Raw genomic sequence first — 22,090 nt, forward strand, 5'->3', positions numbered from 1 at the left:
AAGTGCAGTTTGTTTCCAGGCACAATTAAAAATACTGGTCATGACCTATAACCATTAATCAAAGTGACTGATAAATGGAATGGCCCTGGATTATAATTTAGGTAAGGTAAAGGTTTTCCCCTGACGTTTAGTCCAGTCGTGACCGACTCTGGGGGTTGGTGCTCATCTCCATTTCTAAGCCGAAGAGCCAGCGTTGTCCATAGACACCTCCAAGGTCATGTGGCTGGCATGACTACATGGAGCGCCGTTACCTTCCCACCGGAGCGGTACCTATTGATCTACACACATTTGCATGTTTTCGAACTGCTAGGTTGGCAGGAGCTGGGGCCAACAGCGGGCGCTCATTCCACTCCCGGGATTTGAACCTGGGGCCTTTCGGTCTGCAAGTTCAGCAGCTCAGCACTTTAACATACTGCGGCACCACCAGGGGCCCAGGATTATAATTTGGGTGGCTTGATCTTGTTTTAATAATTTATGTTTTAACTTTTTGGTTTTAACTATAGCTGTTTATTTTAATGTATGTGTGTATGGCATCGAATTGCTGCCTGTTATAAGGCTGCCTTGAGTCCCTTCTGGGGTGAGAAAAGCAGGGTACAAATATAGTAAATAATAAATACAAAGCCCTATATGATTCAGGCCCAGGCTATATAGCAGACCATATCTCCCTGTATGTGCTGCTGTAGCCCTAAAATCAGGAGAGGCCCTTCTCTGTCCTACCATTTTAAACATCATGGGAGTCCCATTATAAAAAGCAGTTTAAAGATCACAAGGTTCCCATTGAAAGAATTGAAGTAAAGACTGTAAGTCACACTGACTGAAATAACTATACGTATGTTGTTTCTCTGAATTCACTTTTTATTGCTATATTGAAATCTATTGTTTCTCCAGTAAAATAGCTGTTCAATATAGTTCAGTGTGTTATTTGATTCTTAAAATACATCCTTAGAAATTCAGCACAATATTCTGAGAAAACTTTCCTCCAAAACTGGAGCTCCAAAATCAGGCTGCACCTTAGAATCAATGATGTCTTACAATCAGTAAAAGATGGTACTATTTGTTACTAGTTTAATTCTGTTTTAACATGCATATTGGTATGTTTTCAGCAATATTGCTCTTTAAACTGTAAGACACTCTGAGTCCTAATTTTGAGAGGAAAGTGTAACACAAATAAATATGTTTTAGCAAGCAAATATATTCTTAATCTGGAAGGATTGAAGCATTTAAAGGCAGTGTATTGTTTTAAACTCTGTCTACTTTAAATTAAACACTCTATAAGAAAATTAAACATTCCAAGTCAACAGCTCCTTAAATGAGAAGGATTTAGAAACAAACACTATTAATCACATGACAAATAGAGATAAGACAGTAAAGTAAAATGACACAGAGACTCAGAAGTTGAATAAAAAGAGGCCCTTGATCTTCTCTTGGCTTTGAACCCATTAAACAGTGCCAATTGTCATTTAATCAAATGTCATTGATGAAGTATTGAAAGTGCTTTGACAAAAATGCTAAAGCAGAAGTCCATGCGGCAGCCCTATCTATGATGAATTCAAGAACTGATCGTCCTGATCCAAGGTGGCAAAGAGATCTTCAATTTCTTTATTGAAATGTTGCTGCTGCTCTAAGAAGTAGGCCTCCTCTTCCTCTATTTGCTTCCACTTGATTTGTGTGTTCTATATGGAAATAAAAGTCAAAGTCAGAGTAATTTGCTTTCATGTTGACCCTGATTTGTTCAAAGAAGGTTTACTATTGCCTTCCTTTTAGGATGAAAATGTGATTTGCCCAAGATCACCAGCAGTTTTCCATCCTTGATCGAGATTCAAACCCTGGTCTTCTGAAGTTCTACTTCAACACTCAAAGTGCTACACCATGATGCCTCATTACATAAATGTTTGCAGTTGGGAGAGGCATGATGAGCCCAGCTTGTTGGGCTTTCCTAAATGGCTATGTCCCCTCTACAACATCACTTAGTGGTTTCTCTACTTCTGCATGAGACTCCCAACGTCCTGGATGCTTGAAATGCCTCTTCAGAGCTCAGTTACTGGCAATAAGAGCTTTAAACTAAAGTATACTAAGATCTTTGGTCCCGCCTTTGCCTAGAATTGTGTCCACCCATGCTGGAATTTTGAAAGCGAACTTGGTTCTCTGGGTGAAAGAAATCTTGTAACAAATAAGCAGTCATTTACAGAAGGAGATTCTTTTGTATCTGGAAAATAGGTCATTAGTTCTGCCAAAGAAAATATGAACTGTATTTACACTGATAGCTTTATATCGACACTATAGGCAGAGCAAAATAAGAAGAAACGACCTTTACAAGATGAACGTAAGTTGAATGGTGCTATCATGCAGACATGTGTTCAAAAGACTGAGTGGTATCAGATTTTAAAGTGCAGGTAATCACCTACAAAGCCCTACACGGTTCGGGACCCGCCTACCTTCGTGGTTGCCTTTCTCCCTATGAGCCCACATCTCTCCAATCTTCTGGGGAGGCTCTCCTCTCATTCCCTCCAACATCAAGGGTTCGGTTGGTGGGGACGAGGGAGACAGCCTTCTCTATGGTAGCCCCTCGGCTCTGGAACTCCCTCCCCAGGGAGATTAGGCTAGCCCTAACCCTGTCGGCTTTTATTAAACAAATTAAGACTTGGTTCTTTCAGTGCGCTTTCGATTAAACAAGAAACTACAGATCCCTTGACAACTATGCTGCCATCCTGTACTTTATCTCTGGACCCACCCCATCCTACCCCTAACATTACCATGGAAATTTTTGGAATACTCGGTCAGGCACTTTATGGAAAAAAACAGTTACTACGCACTTTACTTCGACCCCCTTTTACTCCTTTGTCCCTTGGTGGTGAAATTGATATGGTTTTAAAACTTCTTATCCTGTTTTATGTATTTATGTTTAATGTTTAATTATGCTTGAATTTGTTTTTGGTTTTATTCTGCTTATTATTTTATTGCTTGGTTTTGTATTTTAACTTGTTTATACTTCATCTTTTGGGCTTGGCCCCATGTTAGCTGCCCCAAGTCCCTTCGGGGAGATGGTGGCGGGATACAAAAATAAAGTATTATTATTAAAGATAGGAGAAGCAAGCAGAAGAAAAACAGTTCTAGTCTTACCTGAAATGTCTCTTTTTGCTCATTAGTCATTTGAATAAACAGTTCAAGATCAGTATTGAGTTTCTCTGATAAGTCCTGAAAAAAAAAAGGGGGGGGAGAACCACATGAAAATATTTTTATGTTACAAACTATATTTCTGTAGGAACAAACAAGTGAGATTTTAGGGACTAAGGGAAAAAAAGTCTTGCCATGAGACAGAGTGAGGCAGCTGCCATAGACAGTAGATACTGGGGACAGGAAGATCCAGCAAGGTGATGGTGTTCAGAGTGCAACTGCTAATTCAAGTTGTTCCTTAAACATGGAATGGACATTTTGCTCCAGGAAGCAAAAGGTGTTGGGACAAGCCTAGATCCGCTTTCTCCATTTTCTAGTCAAGAGGAAACCAATTCATCCTCACCATTATCTCTTTCTGTGTCTCCTTATGCTTCTCTTCTTTTTCCAAGATGTTTTCTTCTGCAACTGAGTTTTAAATGTTGAATTAGATTTCAAACACAGAAACATTACCCTGGGTCCCATGCCAAAAGAAAGGAAGTACAATAAATCATCAATTTCACCTACGTTAATGTCACTAGCACCATACTTTTAAAAGCCCCAATGAATCAGTTTCAGGGATTATCTGTTATATAGATATATCCTCTATTTATTCCAGTAAGCCTTTTATATGAATTCCCCTTCTTCTGCTTTATCTCTCGAATAACCCTGTCAGGTATATCACAAAAGAGACTGGCTCATTGCAGACTAAATTTTGGATCTGGCCCATCCAACACTGTTAACCACAATAGCAAATTGTGTCTTATTTATCAATGAGTGGGTCAAAAGCTAAGTACTTGGAGAAGAATCACAGCTCAGTGACACATACTTTATATATAGAAGCTTCACCATGTGGCACTTCCAACTAAAAGACCAGAAGTGGGAATGCCTTTTGCCCTTGGCTTCAAGTAGCTGCTTCCCATAAACTTTGGACTAGATTGACCAAAGGACCAACTCACTATTAAGGTAGCTTTGTATCAGGGATGAAGAACACCTTCAGAAGGTGTTAGATTTCATCTTCTATGATTCCCTAGCATTGGCTATGTTGACTAAAAATTATTGGCACTGTAGTCCAATATCTGGAAGGCTGAAGGCTCCCCAAACCACTTTTACTTTTAACATGTGTTGAAATGCAACTCATACATTTCTCATATACACATAGTTATGTAGGAAATCTGAAAATGGTGCATCAGTAAGTATAATGTCGAAGGCATGTAAAGGCTCCACGCAAACAACTGCTCATAAAGTTGTTCCGATATTGAGTATCATTGACCCATAGAACTTGTATTTCATGTTTACCTGAGTCACAATTCCTTGATTCCAAAATCAACATGCAGCTTTCCTGAAATCTCTTCAATGCTTGGTTTTCTTTCTCCAGATTACTATATTGTTCTTTCATCTCTTTCATCTCCTTCTGCAAACAGAAAGAGCAAACAGCATGGCATGTTAGGAGTACTTTTTTCTATTATGCCTTCAATCATTTCTAAAAATATCTAGTCTAGTGGAAAGGAAATTAAAAAACTACACAGTAAACTGAAAGCAGGTTCCAATTTTCAGTGCAGAATCCAAAAATTCTACAACCTGGATTGTTTTGGATTCACATTTGAAACCTGTTAAACTGGCAATGCACATAGCTAACATATGAAGAAGCAGTCTTGAAAGGTGTTTGGATATACAGACTATGTCATTACACATTCATTATCTTGTTGGGATTCTTTAGAATCTTATGAGCAGAGCTTGGAAAAGTTACATTTTGCAACAAAAACCCTGCCCAGAATACACTTTTTGGAATAGAATTCCCATAGTAGTCAAGTAATTTGATAGTAACGTTTCCAAACTCTGGAGATGAAAAAAACAAGATGCCTTTTGATCCACAGGGACATCAAGCATGTAATCATGTTGCTTAAAGAATTATAGCACTTATCTTGCACCACAAAAGTGGCGAAGTTACAGGACTGCAAAGATAAGTTTCCACTGTTACAGTAATACAGAAATTGTTTTAGATGTCATTAAACCTATATTTAGTTCAATGCATCTATATGAATACAAATACAAAAAAGCTATACAATAAAACAAAGGACAGTTAAATTTACAGTAAAAAGAGTATTTTTCTCTTGAAAGATGAATTGACTCCTCTTTTCATAAGAAATAATTGTTCTTTACTGGGAAGTAGTAGATTCCAAATACACAAATTGACTCCTCTTCTTATACATACAGTAGAGTCTCACTTATCCAACACTTGCTTATCCAACGTTCTGGATTATCCAACGCATTTTTGTAGCCAATGTTTTCAATACATTGTGATATTTTGGTGCTAAATTCGTAAATACAGTAATTACTACATAGCATTACTGCATATTGAACTACTTTTTCTGTCAAATTTGTTGTATAACATGATGTTTTTGTGCTTAATTTGTAAAATCATAACCTAATTTGATGTTTAATAGGCTTTTCCTTAATCTCTCCTTATTAGCCAACATATTCGCTTATCCAACGTTCTGCCGGCCCGTTTACATTGGATAAGCGAGACTCTACTGTAATAATTGTTCTTATTTCTTTACTATGCATAGTAGACTCCAAAACCACAACTGGTTTCAACTCAAGAGAGTCTTCATCAGGTGGAATGTAGCCTATCTTCTCAAGGAGATATGCAAAAGATAACTTTGATACACATAGCATGCAAAGCTTATCTTACTGCACATAGATCCTGAATGATTTAAGACTACAATGCTAACAATACTTCCATCCAATGATCTATTCACTTATCTTCTGATCCAGCCATGGCTATCTTCCAAAGTTGTTCCCAGCCTTTATGCTTTCCTCTATCATAGATTCACCTAGCCTCTTGTATGGTTCAATGCAACACAAAGGGAAAAAAAATCTACACAAATCTCAGCTGATTTCTGATGAGAGGTGGATTCATCTACTGCAAATGTGAGCAACTATTAGAGGATGCACTGCCTCCCCAATACCCCACACTATAGATTATTTAGTTGTTCCCAAATGCCCCAAATATAGGCGTATGGTGAGATACTTTGCTACATTCTTTGGGACCTAGCATATGGGTATTTGGAACGCAAATTTATAAGGTGGAGAGATCACAAAACAGTCCCACAGAACTATTCTTTGTGCTGCTCTAGTATATTTTCAAGTCACTACAAACTTCTTATATGTTCAGCATTAGGTAAAGGTTTCCCCTGACGTTAAGTCCAGTCGTGACCGACTCTGGGGATTGGTGCTCATCTCCATTTCTAAGCCGAAGAGCCGGCATTGTCCGTAGACACCTCCAAGGTAATGTGGCCGGCATGACTGCACCGGAGTGGTACCTATTGATCTACACACATTTGCATGCTTTCAAACTGCTAGGTTGGCAGGAGCTTGGGCTAACAGCGGGCGCTCATTCCGCTCCCGGGATTTGAACCTGGGACCTTTCGGTCTGCAAGTTCAGCAGCTCAGCGCTTTAACACACTGCGCCACCACCAGGGGCCCTGTTCAGCATTAACCCCATGTTTTGTTTATATTCTACATATCCAGAGCAGCATCTGGAAAAATTGGTTACTCTTTTCAAGGCATGCACCAAAGTAGCAGATCTCTGAAAACATTATGCCACACACAGCAGATGTAATATTAAGATCCATGCTTTCCTCCCTACCTGGACCGCTGACAATTTTGTATTCAGGTCATATTTAACAGACTCCAGCAGCTTGTTCTTGTTCCTGAGATCTGCCTCTCTTCTGTATCGGTTTGTGGGGCTGTTTAAGATGAAACATATCAGTGAAGCATCCTAGATGGCTCTTTTGTCTATATTTGACATTGAGACAAAGAACAGACTGCACCTTAACTATTAAGAGATGAATACACAGATATCATGGCAGGTCTTTTTGCCAAAGTTATTATTTGTTGTCAATTTGCCTTCCTGCTCAGTTTCAGGGCTCATGACAGCTCCATGTTCCACTTGGAAGATACAATAGGGATGAAATTTCAACCCTACCCAAATCAAGGGAATGGAGGATACACTACCATCACAGAAAATCTGACAACTCTGCTGGTTTGGAGGGTAGTGACAATGCATCTTACTACCACAAGTTGCCTATCCATGGTTTATTTGCTATGCTTGCAGTCTTAATGTACACCCACAAAAGGAATGTAACTCTGCAGAACCAATCCCACATATCAAAACATCGGGTTTAGGACTTTAACATTTGTTTTGCTTTTGCAAGACAAGACTGTAAACTCATTACTTGGTTCCATTCACCTCAAGGATCTTGCTCTGAAGTGCCGACGATGACAGAAGGAATAAAAGAAAGCAGGCAAAAAATGCTGTTCCCAGACACTCACCTGTGCACAGTTGTTGTCGCAGCTTTCTTAGGTGGTTGTGGCACTACCTTTTTAGCTGACTTTAGGGGCCTGAACATGGGTAGAATAAAAAGATATTTGTACATAATAACACTGCATAACACTGAAAAACTATTTTGTGGGGAAACGTAATGCCTCCAAGCTCTTTAGGTGGAGTATTTAATCAAACGTAGCACAAAGCAAAATCATTGTTGCAACCTGTTCACACGTAATATTAAAATGTGTAATGGTTAAAATTATTTTATCTCACTTTTCAAGTAAAAGAAATGTAGCTTACAATTCTGAACATGTGCAGTCTACTGTTATGTGGCATCAAATCCACTCTGACTTATACTTATTTAAGATAAACAATAAAATGCAAGATAAACACAAAAACCAGGAGAACATCAAGGATAAAACTGAAGAAGTATTACATTTTTAAAACCTCTACTTTTTTTTTTGAAAGGAAGACTGAAGTCAACAGTTAAGCAGTCCATAAATTCACAACTCAAATTCTACTGTATGTTAATTTAATATCTATGCTAGGATCACCTTCCAACAATCAATTTTTAGGAAGGAAGACTGAAGTCAACAGGTCAGCAGTGCAATGGAAGAATCCTGTGCGATAAACAAGCTGTACTTCTTTTGACAAGAAGCTCCAAAGTGTATTTTTACTTTACCTTTGGTTTGTGTCTTTGAAAGCAAAAGGAACAGGAGCATTTGCAGCAAAATTAAAATCAGTTTCTTTCAAAGGTTTCATCTGTGTGTCTGCAAATAGGTAACATAGTTAGGTTGTGCTAAAGAGGAGAAGGTGGTCTGAAATGAACTGCGGTAAACAAAAGGAATCAAGGAGAGTGAGCCAATGTTTTAATTGTAACAGAAAGAACAGAATGAAATCTGGAAATAGTCAAATATTTTTAAAAAACAAATTCAAAAGAGAAGTACAGTAAAACCTCGCTAAATCGAGCCCCGCTCGTCCGAGCGTCCGGGCAATTCAAGCCCCCCCCCCTCACTCACCCCGCCAGGAACCCAGCCGAGTGAGTGAGTGAGCGAGGGATGTTGTCGAAGGCTTTCATGGCCCAGATCACAGGGTTGTTGTCAGTTTTCCAGGCTGTCTGGCCATGTTACAGAAGCTTTGCGATGTTTTAGTGCTAAATTAATAAATTCAGTAATTACTACATAACTTTACTGTGTATTGAACTGCTTTTTCTGTGGGTTTGTTGCAAAACATGATGGTTTGGTACTTAATTTGTAAAATCATAACAAAATGTGCCATTTAATAGGCTTTTCCTTAATCCCTCCTTATAATCCAAGTTATTTGCTTATCCAAGCTTCTGCCGGCCCGTTTAGCTTGGATAAGTGAGACTCTACTGTATTAACTAATAAAAGGGCAACAAACCTTTGGGAATAAAGTTTGCTCTGCTGCGTGGAAAACTGTAGTGTGGAATCTTAGACTTCTCGTTCTCCATGATATTCCTTGAGAAAAAGAAGGAAATACAGTACTCTCTCAGGTAACCAGAAAAATATATAAAGGAAAATATTTTAAAGAAAAATTAAAATACAGATATAATACTGTAAAACTGTTGCATTAAGCTTGTATTTGTTTTAATTTGCTTCTAATTACTATATTTCAATATTAATATGTCAATATAGAGCAGTGTTTCTCAACCTGTGGGTCCCCAGATGTTTTATTTATTATTTATTTATTTACAGTATTTATATTCCGCCCTTCTCACCCTGAAGGAGACTCAGGGTGGATCACATTGCACACATATAAGGCAAACATTCAATGCCATAACACAGAACAGAGACAGACGGAGGCACGGGCTGGCCTCGAACTCATGACCTCTTGGTCAGAGTGATTTGTTGCAGCTGGCTGCTAACCAGCCTGCTCCACAGCCTGGCTTTCAACTCCCAGAAATCCTAATAGCTGGTAAACTGGCTGCGATTTCTGAGAGTTGTACGCCAAAACACCTGGAGACCCACAGGTTGAGAACCACCGATGTAGTGTATGGAACAGTATAGTATCGGGTATATTAGTATTCGTTAGGCCTCTTTTAAATAGTAACTCTCAAGCAACCAGAAACTACATTTATTTAGTTGCTGTGAGTTTTACGGGCTGTATGGTCACGTGCTAGATGCATTCTCTCCTGACGTTTCACACACATCTATGGCGGGCATCCTTAGAGGATGTGAGGTATATTGGAAACTAGGACAAGGGAGGTTTATATATCTGTAGAAGGTCCAGGGTGGGAGAAAGAACTCTTGTCTGCCTGAGGCAAGTGTGAATGTCGCAACTGGCCAGCTTGATTAGCATTGAATAGCCTTGCAGTTTCAAAGCTTGGCTGCTTCCTGCCTGGGGGAATCCTTTGTTGGGAGGTGTTGACTCCCATAAAACTCTAAAATCAGGACAGTAAACAAGAATAACACTCAGAAGACGGGGAATTCCAGACAAGAAACAATCAAGGCCAGCTAACGCTTAAGCGGCTGAGGGGGGAAAGGAAGGGGCCTGAGGCTGTTATGAATGGCGGGAGTTGAAGTCCAAAACATCTGGAGGGAAGGCCCAACTTTGCCCAGGCCTGGTGTAGCTGCACCCTCTCTACACAACCCCACCATTCCCCAAATAGAGACAAGGACAAACAACTTCTAAGCTTTAGGAGTTGGAAAAGAAAGGCATGAGGAAACGGTTTCGCTTACTTTTAAATCCCCATCAAATTCACCTACGAAACATAAGGAGCTCCTTTGCAGCGCCGCTCTTCCATCCCGCTGTCGTTTGAAACTGGAAAGGCGCCTCCTCCCCCAATACCCTGGCCGAGGGCATGTCGGGAACAGGCGCCACTGCGCAGGCGCAAAGTCACCAGCCCTCCAGCTCGGGTTCCTGCCTGGAAGTAGAGGGGGGAGTTTTGCAGTTCTTGGTGCGAACTTCAGAGAACATTCCATATGTATGTTTTTTTTCCCTTTAAAGGTATTACACCATGGTGAAACAAGAACTGCATCTACACTGCAGAATCAGTGCAGTTTGAATGTTATGGAATCATCAGAGTTATAGTTCTACGTAGCCTTTTCTGCCAAGGATGCATTTCGGATGTTATGGAATCATGAGAGTTATAGTTCTACAAGGTCTTTAGCCTTCTTTGCCAAGGAGTCCTGGTGCCCTACCAAACTACAACGCCCACGTTCCATAGCGTTGAGCTATGGCCGTTAAAGTGGTATCAAACTGCATTAATTCTACAGTGTAGATCAAGCATGGGCAAACTTTGGCCCTCCAGGTGTTTTGAACTTCAACTCCCACAATTCCTAACTGCCAGCACATCAAGGGGAGCACTGACCGCATAGGGAAGCTGATGAAGAAACACAACTCATAATAATTATTTTTATATCCCGCCACCAAAGGGACCTGGAGCAGCTTACATGGGGAACAAGCCCAGTATAAACAAAGATTGCAAACTAAAGCACAACACAGTAATAACACAAAGTAAAGGTAAAGGTTTTCACCTGACATTAAGTCTAGTCATATCCAATTCTGGGGGTTGGTGCTCCTGTATTTCTAAACTGAAGAGCTGGCGTTGTCCGTAGACACCTCCAAGGTCATGTGGCCGGCATGACTGCATGAGTGGTGTTACCTCCCTGCCAGGGTGGTACCTATTGATCTCACATTTGCATGTTTTTGAAGCGCTAGATTGGCAGAAGCTGGGGCTAACAGTGGGAGCTCACCCCACTCCCCAGATTCGAACCACCAACCTTTCGGTCAGCAAGTTCAGCAACTCAGCGGTTTAATCTGCTGCGCCACTGGGGGCTCCAGCAATAACAATAAACAATCTAAAATGATTAAAAACAACAGGAAAAACATCATAAAAATACATCAACAACCAGTAAACCAGGACATGATGGGCATGAACCTACAAACTATCTACAAACCCAATAAGAAAACTGCAACATCTGGCAAACAACAAGAGGGATCCTCTCACCACTGCGGGAGTCTACTATATACTGTGCAGCTGTGGACAAGTCTACATAGGGACCACCAAACACAGTCTTGCCCAAACACATATCAAGGAACATGAAAGGCACTGCAGACTAATTCAACCAGAGAAGTCAGCCATAGCAGAGCATTTGATGAACCAACCAGGACACAGAATATTATTTGAGAACACAGAAATGCTGGACCACTCTAACAACCATCATGCCAGACTACACAGGGAAACCATTGAAATCCACAAGCATGTGGACAATTTCAACAGAAATGAGGAAACCATGAAAATGAACAAAGTCGTGCTACCAGTATAAAAACAAAAAATTCTAAAATCAGGACAGCACTCTGCAAATCAGAGGAACACTCTGAAAATGGGAATTCCAGACAAGAAACAATCAGGGCCAGTTAACATCTCCCAACAAAGGATTCCCTCAGACAGGAAGCAACCAGGCTTTGAATCTGCAAGGCTATTCAGTGCTAATCAAAGTGATCAATTGCAACGTTCACACATGCCTCAAACAGACAAAGAGTTTTTCTCCCAACCTGGACTTTCCACAGATATATAAACCTCCCTTGCCTAGCTTCCAATATGCCTCACAACCTCTAAAGATGCTGGCTATAGAAGTGGATGAAACGTCAGGAGAGAATGCTTCTGAAACATGGGCATATAGCTTGCAAAACCTATAGCAACCAGCTGGTAGGCTGTTAAAAATTATGGGAGCTGAAGTCCAAAACACCTGGAGGGCCAAAGTTTGCCCATGCCTGGTGTAGATACACCATGGAAATCCACTGGGTGGCCTTGGGTGAGTCACACTCTCTCCGCCTCCGAGGAAAGCCAAGGCAAATCCTATCTGAACCAATCTTGCCAAGAAAACCTTATGATTGTCATAAATCTGAAATGACTTGAAGGCACACAACACAATAGTCCATAGAGGGCACATGTGATGGCTTTGTGATCTCTGGAGGCAAAAGGGGCCAGAGAAAGTTGGTCTAAATTCAACAGGATTCAGCCTCAAATATTATTTCCCGGCACAGAGTATTGAGCTAAAGGATAGGTTCCTTGCATGTCTTTAACAATTAAAAAAGAGGAGATCTCAAGAGTCTTTTAAAAAATCAAAATATTTCTATGCTGCCCTATATTGTAGAATCTCACATTGCAAGTTGGAAAAACATTAATCTAGAATCATAGACTTGGAAGATTCCTTGTGGACCATCCAGTCCAAACCACTGCAGGAAAATTGCATTCAAAGCACCCCTGACAGAAGGCCATCCAGCCTCTACTTAAAAACTAGGTGAAGCAAGGTAGTTCAAAGCCATGCCCAATTCTGGGAGACCAAGAGTGTGCCCAATTTGACCTGTTCTAACTCCTTAAGCTACTTGGCTCTGTTGAATATAGAACATTATTCCATAACCAGTGTTCTTACTTTCCTTCAGAATTGCTCTATATATCAAAGCTAACTCCAGGTTTCTCTGAATCGGTCTGGTTCCAACTGTGTCATTTCCACATAAAGCCTGAGGCTGGAGTGTTAAAGCCAAGACTGATTTCATGAGAATATTTGACTGGCGCTAGTGCTCTACCCTATCGTTATGTTCTCGTTCCTTTAAAAATGGAAACATTTGGCCCAGAACTGTAAATCTCCAATGCTTGCAAATCATATTGAGTAGGCTGCTCTGAATTTTCATAAAGGAAAGATAAAAAGTACTTGATGATTAAACAGGACTTACTTAGGCAATCCCTCATAGCTCGAGGATGATGGTCTTCCAAGTGTGGTGTCTTGGCGGTGGATGTGTAGGTGGCTGTGGAGACCTATTCTTGACCCACATGTTCTTCCGCAGTGAAGACATTGGTTTCCAGAAGGAAGGCGGTCCCATTCAGGGTTGGCTTGACGCTATTTCAACTGCCATAGCTCAATGCAAATGTAGTTTGGTGAGGCACAAGTACTCTTGGCACTTTTCTCCCTTTCTCCTTCCATTCGTGCCTCTTCAAATTCTGCAGCACTGTTGGTAACAGCTGACCTCCAATTAGAGTGCTCAATGGCCAGGGCTTCCCAGTTCTCAGTGTCTATGCCACAGTTTTTAAGGTTGGCTTGGAGCCCATCTTTAAATCTCTTTTCCTGTCCTCCAACATTACATTTCCTGTTCTTGAGTTGGTATAGTAGCTGCTTTGGGAGACAGTGTTCGAGCTTTCGGACAATGTGGCCGGTCCAGGGAGTTGATGGCGTAGGAGCATCGCTTCAATGCTGCTGGTCTTTGCTTCTTCCAGCACGCTGACATTTGTCCACCTGTCTTTCCAAGAGGCAATGCTGATGGAATCTTTCCTGGAGTTGACTGTGACGTCTGTAGACAGTCCATGTTTCGCAGGCATACAGCAGGGTTGGGAGGACAATGGCTTTATAAACAAGCACCTTCGTATCTCTATGGATGTCCTGATCCTCAAACACTCTCAACTTCATTCGGAGAAATGCTGCACTCGCAGAGCTCAGGTGGTCTTGTATTTCAGCGTCAAAGTTGACTTTTGTGGAGAGGTGGCTGCCAAGGTAGCGGAAATGGTCAACATTTTCTAATATTATACCATTAAGCTGATTCCTGGCATTGCAGAAGGATTGGCAGAAGACTGCTGGAAGAGCACTTTGATTTTCTCAATGTGCAATGAGAGGCCGAGCTTCTCATATGCTTCTGCAAAGGTGTTTAGAGTGGCTTGTAGATCTTCTTTTGAATGCGCACCGACTACGTTATCATCAGCATATTGGAGTTCTAGATCAGATGTTGTGGTGACCTTGGTTTTGGCTTTCCGTTTGCTGAGGTTAAATAGCTTGCCATCTGTCTAATAGATTATTTCTACTACAGTGAGAAGCTTCCCATCAACAAGATGAAATATCATAGTAATGAAGATGGAAAATAAAGTTAGGGCAATAACACATCTCTGATTGACACCTGATTCCACTTTAAATAGGACTACCTTCCAAGTAAGTAAGTCTGGGCTTGCATTTACACTTTAAAATTAATGTAGTTTGACACTACTTCAACTGCCATATCTCAATGCAGATGTAGTTTAGTGAGGCACAAGCACTCTTTGATTCCATAGCATTGAGCCTTGCGAGTTAAAGTGGCATCACACTGAATTAATTCTACATTATACATGCATCCCAGAATAGCAGCTTGTGAGTGTAATCTTAAACGTATTTATGTAGAAACATCCTATTTGATGTGCTGTGGCTCACTCCTGAGCCCATATGTTTAGGCTTACTTACTTTGGGAGAGAAGCGGGCAACTGATTCCAGATGTTGAGGCCACATCTTCTATAATCCCTCACTACTGGCATGTTGGCTGGAGCAGATGGGAGTTACAGCCCAATTTTTGTGTGTGTCAGGGATGACTTGAGAAGCCCAATAATATCTGGAGAACCAAAGTAGTGCACCATGTTTTACAGCACACCAAAGTTCTCTTTAGTTTCTTGGCAACTAGACAGCTAGAAGCAAACCTTAAAAGTAGCTCTTAAATTTTCCTGACTTTACTACTAATCCCATACCAAGACAAATTGTTTTGTCGGCACAGTAGGTTGTACACCCTTAATCTGACTGTAATGTTAAAGATGACATTAAAGGCTTAATTTCTGTATTCTTGTAATTTAACCATGGTCTATTCTTTTAGTTGGCAAATAGCATCAGCAGGCAGATGGGAATGGGAATTGGGGAGCGGAGTGAGCGCCCGCTGTTAGCTCCAGCTTCTGCCAACCTAACAGTTCAAAAACATGCAAATGTGAGTAGATCAATAGGTACCGCTCCAGCGGGAAGGTAACGGTGCTCCATGCAGTCATGCCGGCCACATGACCTTGGAGGCATCTACGGACAATGCTGGCTCTTCAGCTTAGAAATGGAGATGAGCACCAACCCCCAGAGTCGGACACGACTGGACTTAACGTCAGGGGAAACCTTTACCTTTATGGTTGATATCGTAAAGGAAATCTCTTCTTTCTAAGGGTGAATCTACACTATAGAATTAATGCAGTTTGATGCACTTTAAATGCCATGGCTTAATGCTATAGAAGCCTGGGAATTGTAGTTTCACAATATATTTAGCCTTTTCTACCCAAGAATGCTGGTAAATTAAATTTTAATGCTGGGGCATTAAATTTTGCCAATTTTTGTAAGCTGCCTTGAGTCCCCTCGGGTGAGAAGGGCGGGGTATAAATGTTGTAAATAAATAAATAATGGCTCCCGAATCAGAATTTTGTCCACAAAATGAAGTTTTATTTCAGTCCCCAATTTTCTAGCACTTTGTATCCCCTCTTATTTCAGTCTCCAGTTTTCTAGGATATCCTCCCCCCCCCCCAATTACTTGGGCAGGGATAGGCAACTTTGCTTGATTTGGGGGCCAGTTTTCTTTCTTCAGTACCCTGGAGGATCTGCACAGACTATTAAAATTATTGGGGGGGGGGGGGGGGAGGGGGACAAGACATGCTTTGGGTTGGTGTGAGTTTTCCAGGCTGTATGGCCATGTTCCAGAAGCATTGTCTCCTGATGTCGCCCACTTACATGGCTGGCATCCTCAGAGGTTGTGGATTTTGTTGGAAACTAAGCAAGGGAGGTTTATACGTATATTTGTGGAAGGTCCGGGGTGGGAAAATCACCCTGATTAGCATTTAATGGCCTTGCAGCTCAAGGCCTGGCTGCTTCCTGCCTGGGGGAATCCTTTGTTGGGAGGTACTAGCTGGCCCTGATTGTTTCATGTCTGGAATTCCTCTCTTTTGAGAGTGTTGTTCTTTATTTATTGTCCTGATTTTAGAGTTTTTTTAATACTGGTAGCCAGATTTTGTTCATTTTCATGGTTTCTTCCTTTCTGTTGAAATTGTCCACATGCTTGTGGATTTCAGTGGTTTCTCTGTATAGTCTGATATGGTAGTTGTTGTTAGAGTGGTCCAGCATTTTTGTGTTCTCAAATAATATACTGTGTCCAGGTTGGTTCATCAAGTTTTCTGCTATGGCTGACTTCCCTGGTTGAATTAGTCTGCAGTGTCTTTCATGTACCTAGATTTGTGTTTAGGCAATACTGTGTTTGGTGGTCCCTATGTAGACTTGTCCACAGATGCATAGTATACGGTAGACTCCTGCAGAGATGAAGGGATCCCTCTTTTCCTTTGCTGAATGTAGCATTTGTTGGATTTTCTTAGTGGGTCTGTAGATAAACACTGCAGACTGAAAGCTGGAAAACTGGGATGGAAGTTGTAATCTGAATAATAAGTTTCTTAAGTGTTATGCTAAGAAATATTTTAATTGAAATGAGATTTGATTAAAGGGCAGACAGTAAAAGAGAGAGAAGAAAAAAGCATGAAGACTGGTTTAAAAAACATGAAGTTTATTTGTTAATGCTGGGTTACCATTTAATTAGACAGATGAAAAAACAAATTGTGGTTGTTGAAAGGGTTAAGGGCTGTCTCACAGCTCTGGGCCAACAGAAAAAGAAAAATCCAGGCTTCCATAGATAGGCAAACCTAAAAATCTATGTACAGTTTTGAGCAGAACATCTAGCATGAATACCACCCTCCACAGTAAAATACAAATTACTCAGAACGAAAGAATGAAAAACTACAAGAAAAACAGTTATGCCAAACTTTAAATATATTTTTTGGGCAGGGGAAAGGAAATCCACCAAAACTTTCAATTTAGAGTAAATTGTTAAAATATATGTAGAGATTTTTAAAAAGAGGTTCTGATAAATATCCTCTGAAAATGCCCAAGAGACATGTTTACCCTTTTTAATATTTATTTCATAAGGATATTTGTATGATGATGGTAAAATGGTATTTTAACAAAAAAGACACTATATCTGTTGAGTCAACAATATTCAATCAGTCAGCTGCAACGTGACAGCGACTCGTCACACCAAATACTTTTTAATGTAAGATCTCTCTGTCTCTCAATATCTATTGAGCTGTTTATTCCTCTAATCACCATGCCTCTCCATTGATTCCTCACAGGAATGGCACGCCAAAACAAATTGCTCTAGAGAGAATGACAGACAACTCTTGCTTGATAATCCTACGGTATAATTGGGAGTACGGCACTGACTACTGAGTAGGCATCTGAGCAGCTGACGCAGCATTAACATTTGCTTCTAATCCACATCAGATTTGCTGGCTTTGTAAAAATGTGTCACTTTCGCTGTACTGTAACAGCACGCTTTGTTCTCATGTCAGAGCGCAGACAGTTACATGCGTGCTGTTCAAAAGGGACATTTATTTTCCTTGCTCCTAATGTAGCCTTTGTTTCCTCTGAGATTTCCCTTTTAGTACCTCGAGTTTTGCACACTGGACCGCTTGATCCAAACATCAGGCATATCTGGCTTGCTGTTTGGGAGAACAACGGGCTCCTCCTCAGCCCCTAATCCTCCTAACCGAATCCTCCTCAAACCGCTGAGTTGGTGTGATGCGGATGCAGTCGTATCAAAGACCGTTTCCCTCAGGTCCAGTTTCAGTGTGTCTCTCTTTCCATTCAAATGGCCTCTCTGAGTTGAACAACAAGAATCGGCTATGTTTAAATGGCCGGGACAAGAACTGGCTGATTCCACAAGTTTTATGCTTGGTTCAAAGTCACTGAGGGAGGTCTCACTGGAGACATTCTGGACACTGAAAGAGCTGCCAGTGGAATAAAGGCATCTGTGGAGATCATACAGTCCAGTTTCTGGTAGATTACTGTTTTCTGAGGTATAATCGGATTTTTGTTGATCGGTGTTGCTTGAGCAATGTGACTTACTGAGTAGCCTATCGTCACCTATTGTTGTGGTTGACTGAAGATGTTCCCATTTTTGGGGGGCATATTTTTGACATCTACAGACTCTGCAAAGCTCATCTTGATGGCTTTCAGTTTCCGTTCCTGAGTCTTTCCCATCTTTATAAGGAGAAGATGTTTGCAAGGCTGGACACTGGCAAAGAGTTGTGTGGCATCCCTCAGCTGGTTCAATACTATGCCTGTCTCTTTCAAAGGAAGTGTGGATTTCCATCCTAGGGCACCTACTGTCTTGGAGTTGAATATCTTCAGATAAGACAGAGGGGCGGTTAGATAGCTTGCTTGTGGAGGTGCTATTGTCAAAGCTATCACTAAGTTTTCTAGCTAAAGGCTGGAGCTCATATTGTTCATTTGTACTGTTGGATTCCTGGCTTTTTTGTGTTCTGATCTGTTTCTCATTCCTTCCACAAGTAAAAGTTCTGTTGGATGAACTGGGACCATCTGAATAGTCCTTCATAGCACGAGTGCAAGGCCAACGAATTTGTCCACAGTTCTTCTCTGGTCCAAAGAAGCAGCAAAGAGACTGGAAGAAAAAAGTTGCAAAGCCACAGCTGATACACTTGAGCATCATCATGAAGATGCCCAGTTTACGATATGCCAGCACATTAGCAGGCAACATAATGATGCCTGCAGAAAACAGAGCAGAGGTCCCCATGACTGTAGCACAGCTCATCTGCTTCAAGGAGAAAGCTACACGGCTCAAGCGATCCGAGTGTGAACACAAGTGGTAGGAAATACAGTAGTTCACTGTGAAGTCAATAGAGAGGCCCACAGCTGCTGAGATGAAAAGAGACTCCACAGCATTGAGCTGCCATTCCAGAAGAACCAGAAGCCCAACAGTTACTAGAGCAGTGCCTGCAATGGCTGCAACAGAGAACACACTGAGAAGGACATTCCAAGTTGTGAGCAAAAGAACCACAAAACAGATGACTATGGACAAACCCAACACTACCATGCTCTCTGTGTCCACACTGTGCTGGAGATTATAGAGTTCTAGCTTACTGGTGAACCAGCCATTCTGAAGCCCCATGGGGGCTGCCTTCATCTCTTCCCGTATCCAGAGGCCAATTTCATCATAGAAATGTTTGACCTTGCTATAATTGAAGCTGTAATAGTGAACAGTTTGAAACTCTAGCACCAGAGCAACAATATTGCCCTTTTCATCAAACCGCAGGCCCGAGTCATGAGCTTCTGCCTCCTCTCGGTTTTGTTCCATGACCATCATCTTGATGCAATGGAGGAAGACTTCTCTGCCATAAGGGAAGGAGAAGTGGTTGCAGCAAAGATTGAAACTATGGTCTCGCTTGGAGCACTGGCGGCTGTCCATCCACCGCTGGAATTCCTCCATGAAGCAAATGGTGGGTTTTTGTTCCAGGTCAGAATAGTAAAAAGTCTGATTCTTTACTTTTTGGCAAAAGTCCAACAACCACCTTTGTGCTTCAGGATTTTCCACTGTAAATGCTGTATCCATTACCAGGGTGCCATTACTCTTGGGGTTAAAGTGGTCTCCGTTATCTACAGGGAGAACACCCCATACCATAATGACAGGCATCGGCAAGTCTTCACCTTGTTCTAGCCGTTCAAACATGAATTCATTACAGTATTCAGCATCATACCTCTCAAAGGGGTGGCTTAACCTGAAAACCTGCAGAGATGACAGTTCTAGAGTGGGGAGTTTTAATCTGGGGTTCAGACATGAAATGTAGGCCCCTCCTAAAGCCATGGCAGTAAACCAGCAGATCCAGATGTAACGAAACTTAATTACCCCGCAAGGAAGAACTTTCTCAAATAATAACTTGGAGGTTTCACTCCAGGTGTTCTGGATACTCCCAAGGATGTGACAGAAAGAGAGAATGATACTCTTCTGCCCATGGTTATTCCAATAATCTTCTGATTTACAAATGCAGTTTCTTGCTAGGTAACGCTCATACAGCACAACAGAGGAAGGCAACCATGTCAACATGAATACCAAGTGCACCAGGACAGAGGTGCCCATGTAGATGGCAAAGCAGCGGGTGGCAGTTATGTAACTTGTATAGCTGGTGTAAAAAGCAGCACCAGTGGTCAGGCAGGATGCCAGCATGAGATAACCAAAATGATGCATGGTTAGTCTTACCCACTGCAAAAGCCCCGCGGATGGGTTCTGGCTCTTGCTAAGGTTCCAGAGGTCAAAGAAAACACAGGTGTGGTTGGCACAAAGACTGCTGAGAATGACAATCGCTGTCAGATTTACAAAAGGGAAGTAAGAGAATCGGAAGGCCACCTTGTACAAGAAATAGGAAATCATCAAGGTACCAAACACAATCATCACGATGACAAAAGTAATAAAGATTGAGCGTGAATAAAAAAATATGCTTAGAAATATGGCCAGTATTGCCATGGCTGGATACATAGTATCCAGTAAAAGGTAGTGCTGGAATAGTGTCTGCTTAAGGCCCAGGTCCATACCGGTGATGGAGGTGTAATTGTCAAACAAGTCCCAGGATTCAAGGTTGTTCAGGTAGATACCCATCATGGACGCTCCTTTCACTGTAGGCAAAAACAGCAAGCTGTATTTCAGGGTTGGCACTTGGTATCCCACTGTCTGTGGGCTTAGAAAATCTCTGTCAACTACAAAATGAAGGAGCTGGTAAATGGCATGGAACCGAGTGCATTTCTCCGGGACTTTGGAACACTGTACATGTTTGTCTCTTTCAGTCTTGGGACCCATGCAAGGAGGGACAAGGACGCCTCTGTGATAATCAGGGGCACAAGAACGCAGGAGGGCAAGGGTGTGGGAGACATCTGCCTGGGTGATCTCTAAACAAGAGGACCGGTTGTACAGGGCAGCGATGTAGTTCCCAAGAGACCAACTTGGACAGCATTCATTGGCTTCAGTACGCTGGCAAAGACTCCCAAACTGTGGATGAGACCGAATCTGGGAAACACCAAGAAGAAAGAAAATAAATTAGGCCCCATTAGGCTTCTCTGGAACAGGCAATATATTCCTGCATGGCAGGAGGTTGAACTAGATGGCTTTTGGGTCCTTTCCAACCCTATGGGTGCATCAACACCACTTTAACTGCCATGGCTCAATGCAATGGAATCATGGGTGTTATAGTTTTACAAGGTCTTTAGTATTCTCTCCCCAAAAATGCTAGTGCTTCACCAAACTACAACTCACATGATGCCATAGCAGTAAGCCATGGCAGTTAAAGTGTATTAATTATAAAGTGTCTATGAACCCTAGGTAAAGGTAAAGGTTTCCCCTGATGTTAAGTCCAGTCGTGTCCGACTGGGGGTTAGTGCTCATTTCCATTTCTAAGCCGAAGAGCCGGTGTTGTCCGTAGACACCTCCAAGGTCATGTGGCTGGCATGACTGCATGGAATGCCGTTACCTTCCAGCCGGAGCGGTACCTATTGATCTACTCACATTTGCATGTTTTTGAACTGCTAGGTTGGCAGAAGCTGGAGCTAACAGCGGGCGCTCACTCTGCTCCCCGTTTTTCAACCTGGGACCTTTCGGTCTGCAAATTCAGCAGTTCAGCGCTTTAACACACTGAGCCACCGGAGGCTCCTAAGATCCTATTATTCTTTTCTAAGCCTCCCTCCCTCTCTTTTGTGACAGCTTTCATTCTCTGTGTACATGTGCTTCTGTGAAGCTCACTTTTCATGTCAAAACACAATAACACAAATGTTCTTATCTAAAGTGTTAAACTTTGCCTCAAATTTATCAGGAAAGGGAACTAAAACCAATGACTTCCCTCCTGCTTTTTAAATGGATCATTAATGGGGCTCATGCAACTCTTTAGATCAGTGGTTCTCAACCTGTGGTTCCCCAGATGTTTTGGCCTTCAACTCCTAGAAA

General features: G+C 41.6%; 2 protein-coding genes across 2 annotated transcripts in view; both read right to left on the reverse strand.

Moving 5' to 3' along the window:
• Positions 1-834: 834 nt before the first annotated feature.
• Positions 835-10,337, reverse strand: LOC100554572 (small kinetochore-associated protein). The gene is made up of 9 exons (XM_003224780.4): positions 10,183-10,337; positions 8,885-8,961; positions 8,166-8,253; positions 7,489-7,557; positions 6,803-6,902; positions 4,450-4,564; positions 3,518-3,579; positions 3,121-3,195; positions 835-1,673 (listed from the first exon to the last, which is right to left on the reverse strand). Exons 2-9 carry the CDS (start codon positions 8,952-8,954, stop codon positions 1,539-1,541), a joined length of 714 nt encoding a protein of 237 aa, XP_003224828.2. The 5' UTR covers positions 8,955-8,961; positions 10,183-10,337; the 3' UTR covers positions 835-1,538.
• A 6,459-nt stretch (positions 10,338-16,796) lies between these two features.
• Positions 16,797-22,090, reverse strand: part of disp2 (dispatched RND transporter family member 2) — a 34,928-nt gene continuing 29,634 nt past the window's right edge. Inside the window, exon 8 of the mRNA XM_008116833.3 lies at positions 16,797-21,160. Coding sequence (XP_008115040.2) covers positions 17,744-21,160 — 3,417 coding nt within the window. The 3' untranslated portion in view covers positions 16,797-17,743. The remainder of the gene's footprint in view (positions 21,161-22,090) is intronic.

This window comes from Anolis carolinensis, chromosome 1 (assembly GCF_035594765.1).
Source record: "Anolis carolinensis isolate JA03-04 chromosome 1, rAnoCar3.1.pri, whole genome shotgun sequence".
In the NCBI taxonomy this organism is placed as follows: Eukaryota; Metazoa; Chordata; class Lepidosauria; order Squamata; family Dactyloidae; genus Anolis; species Anolis carolinensis.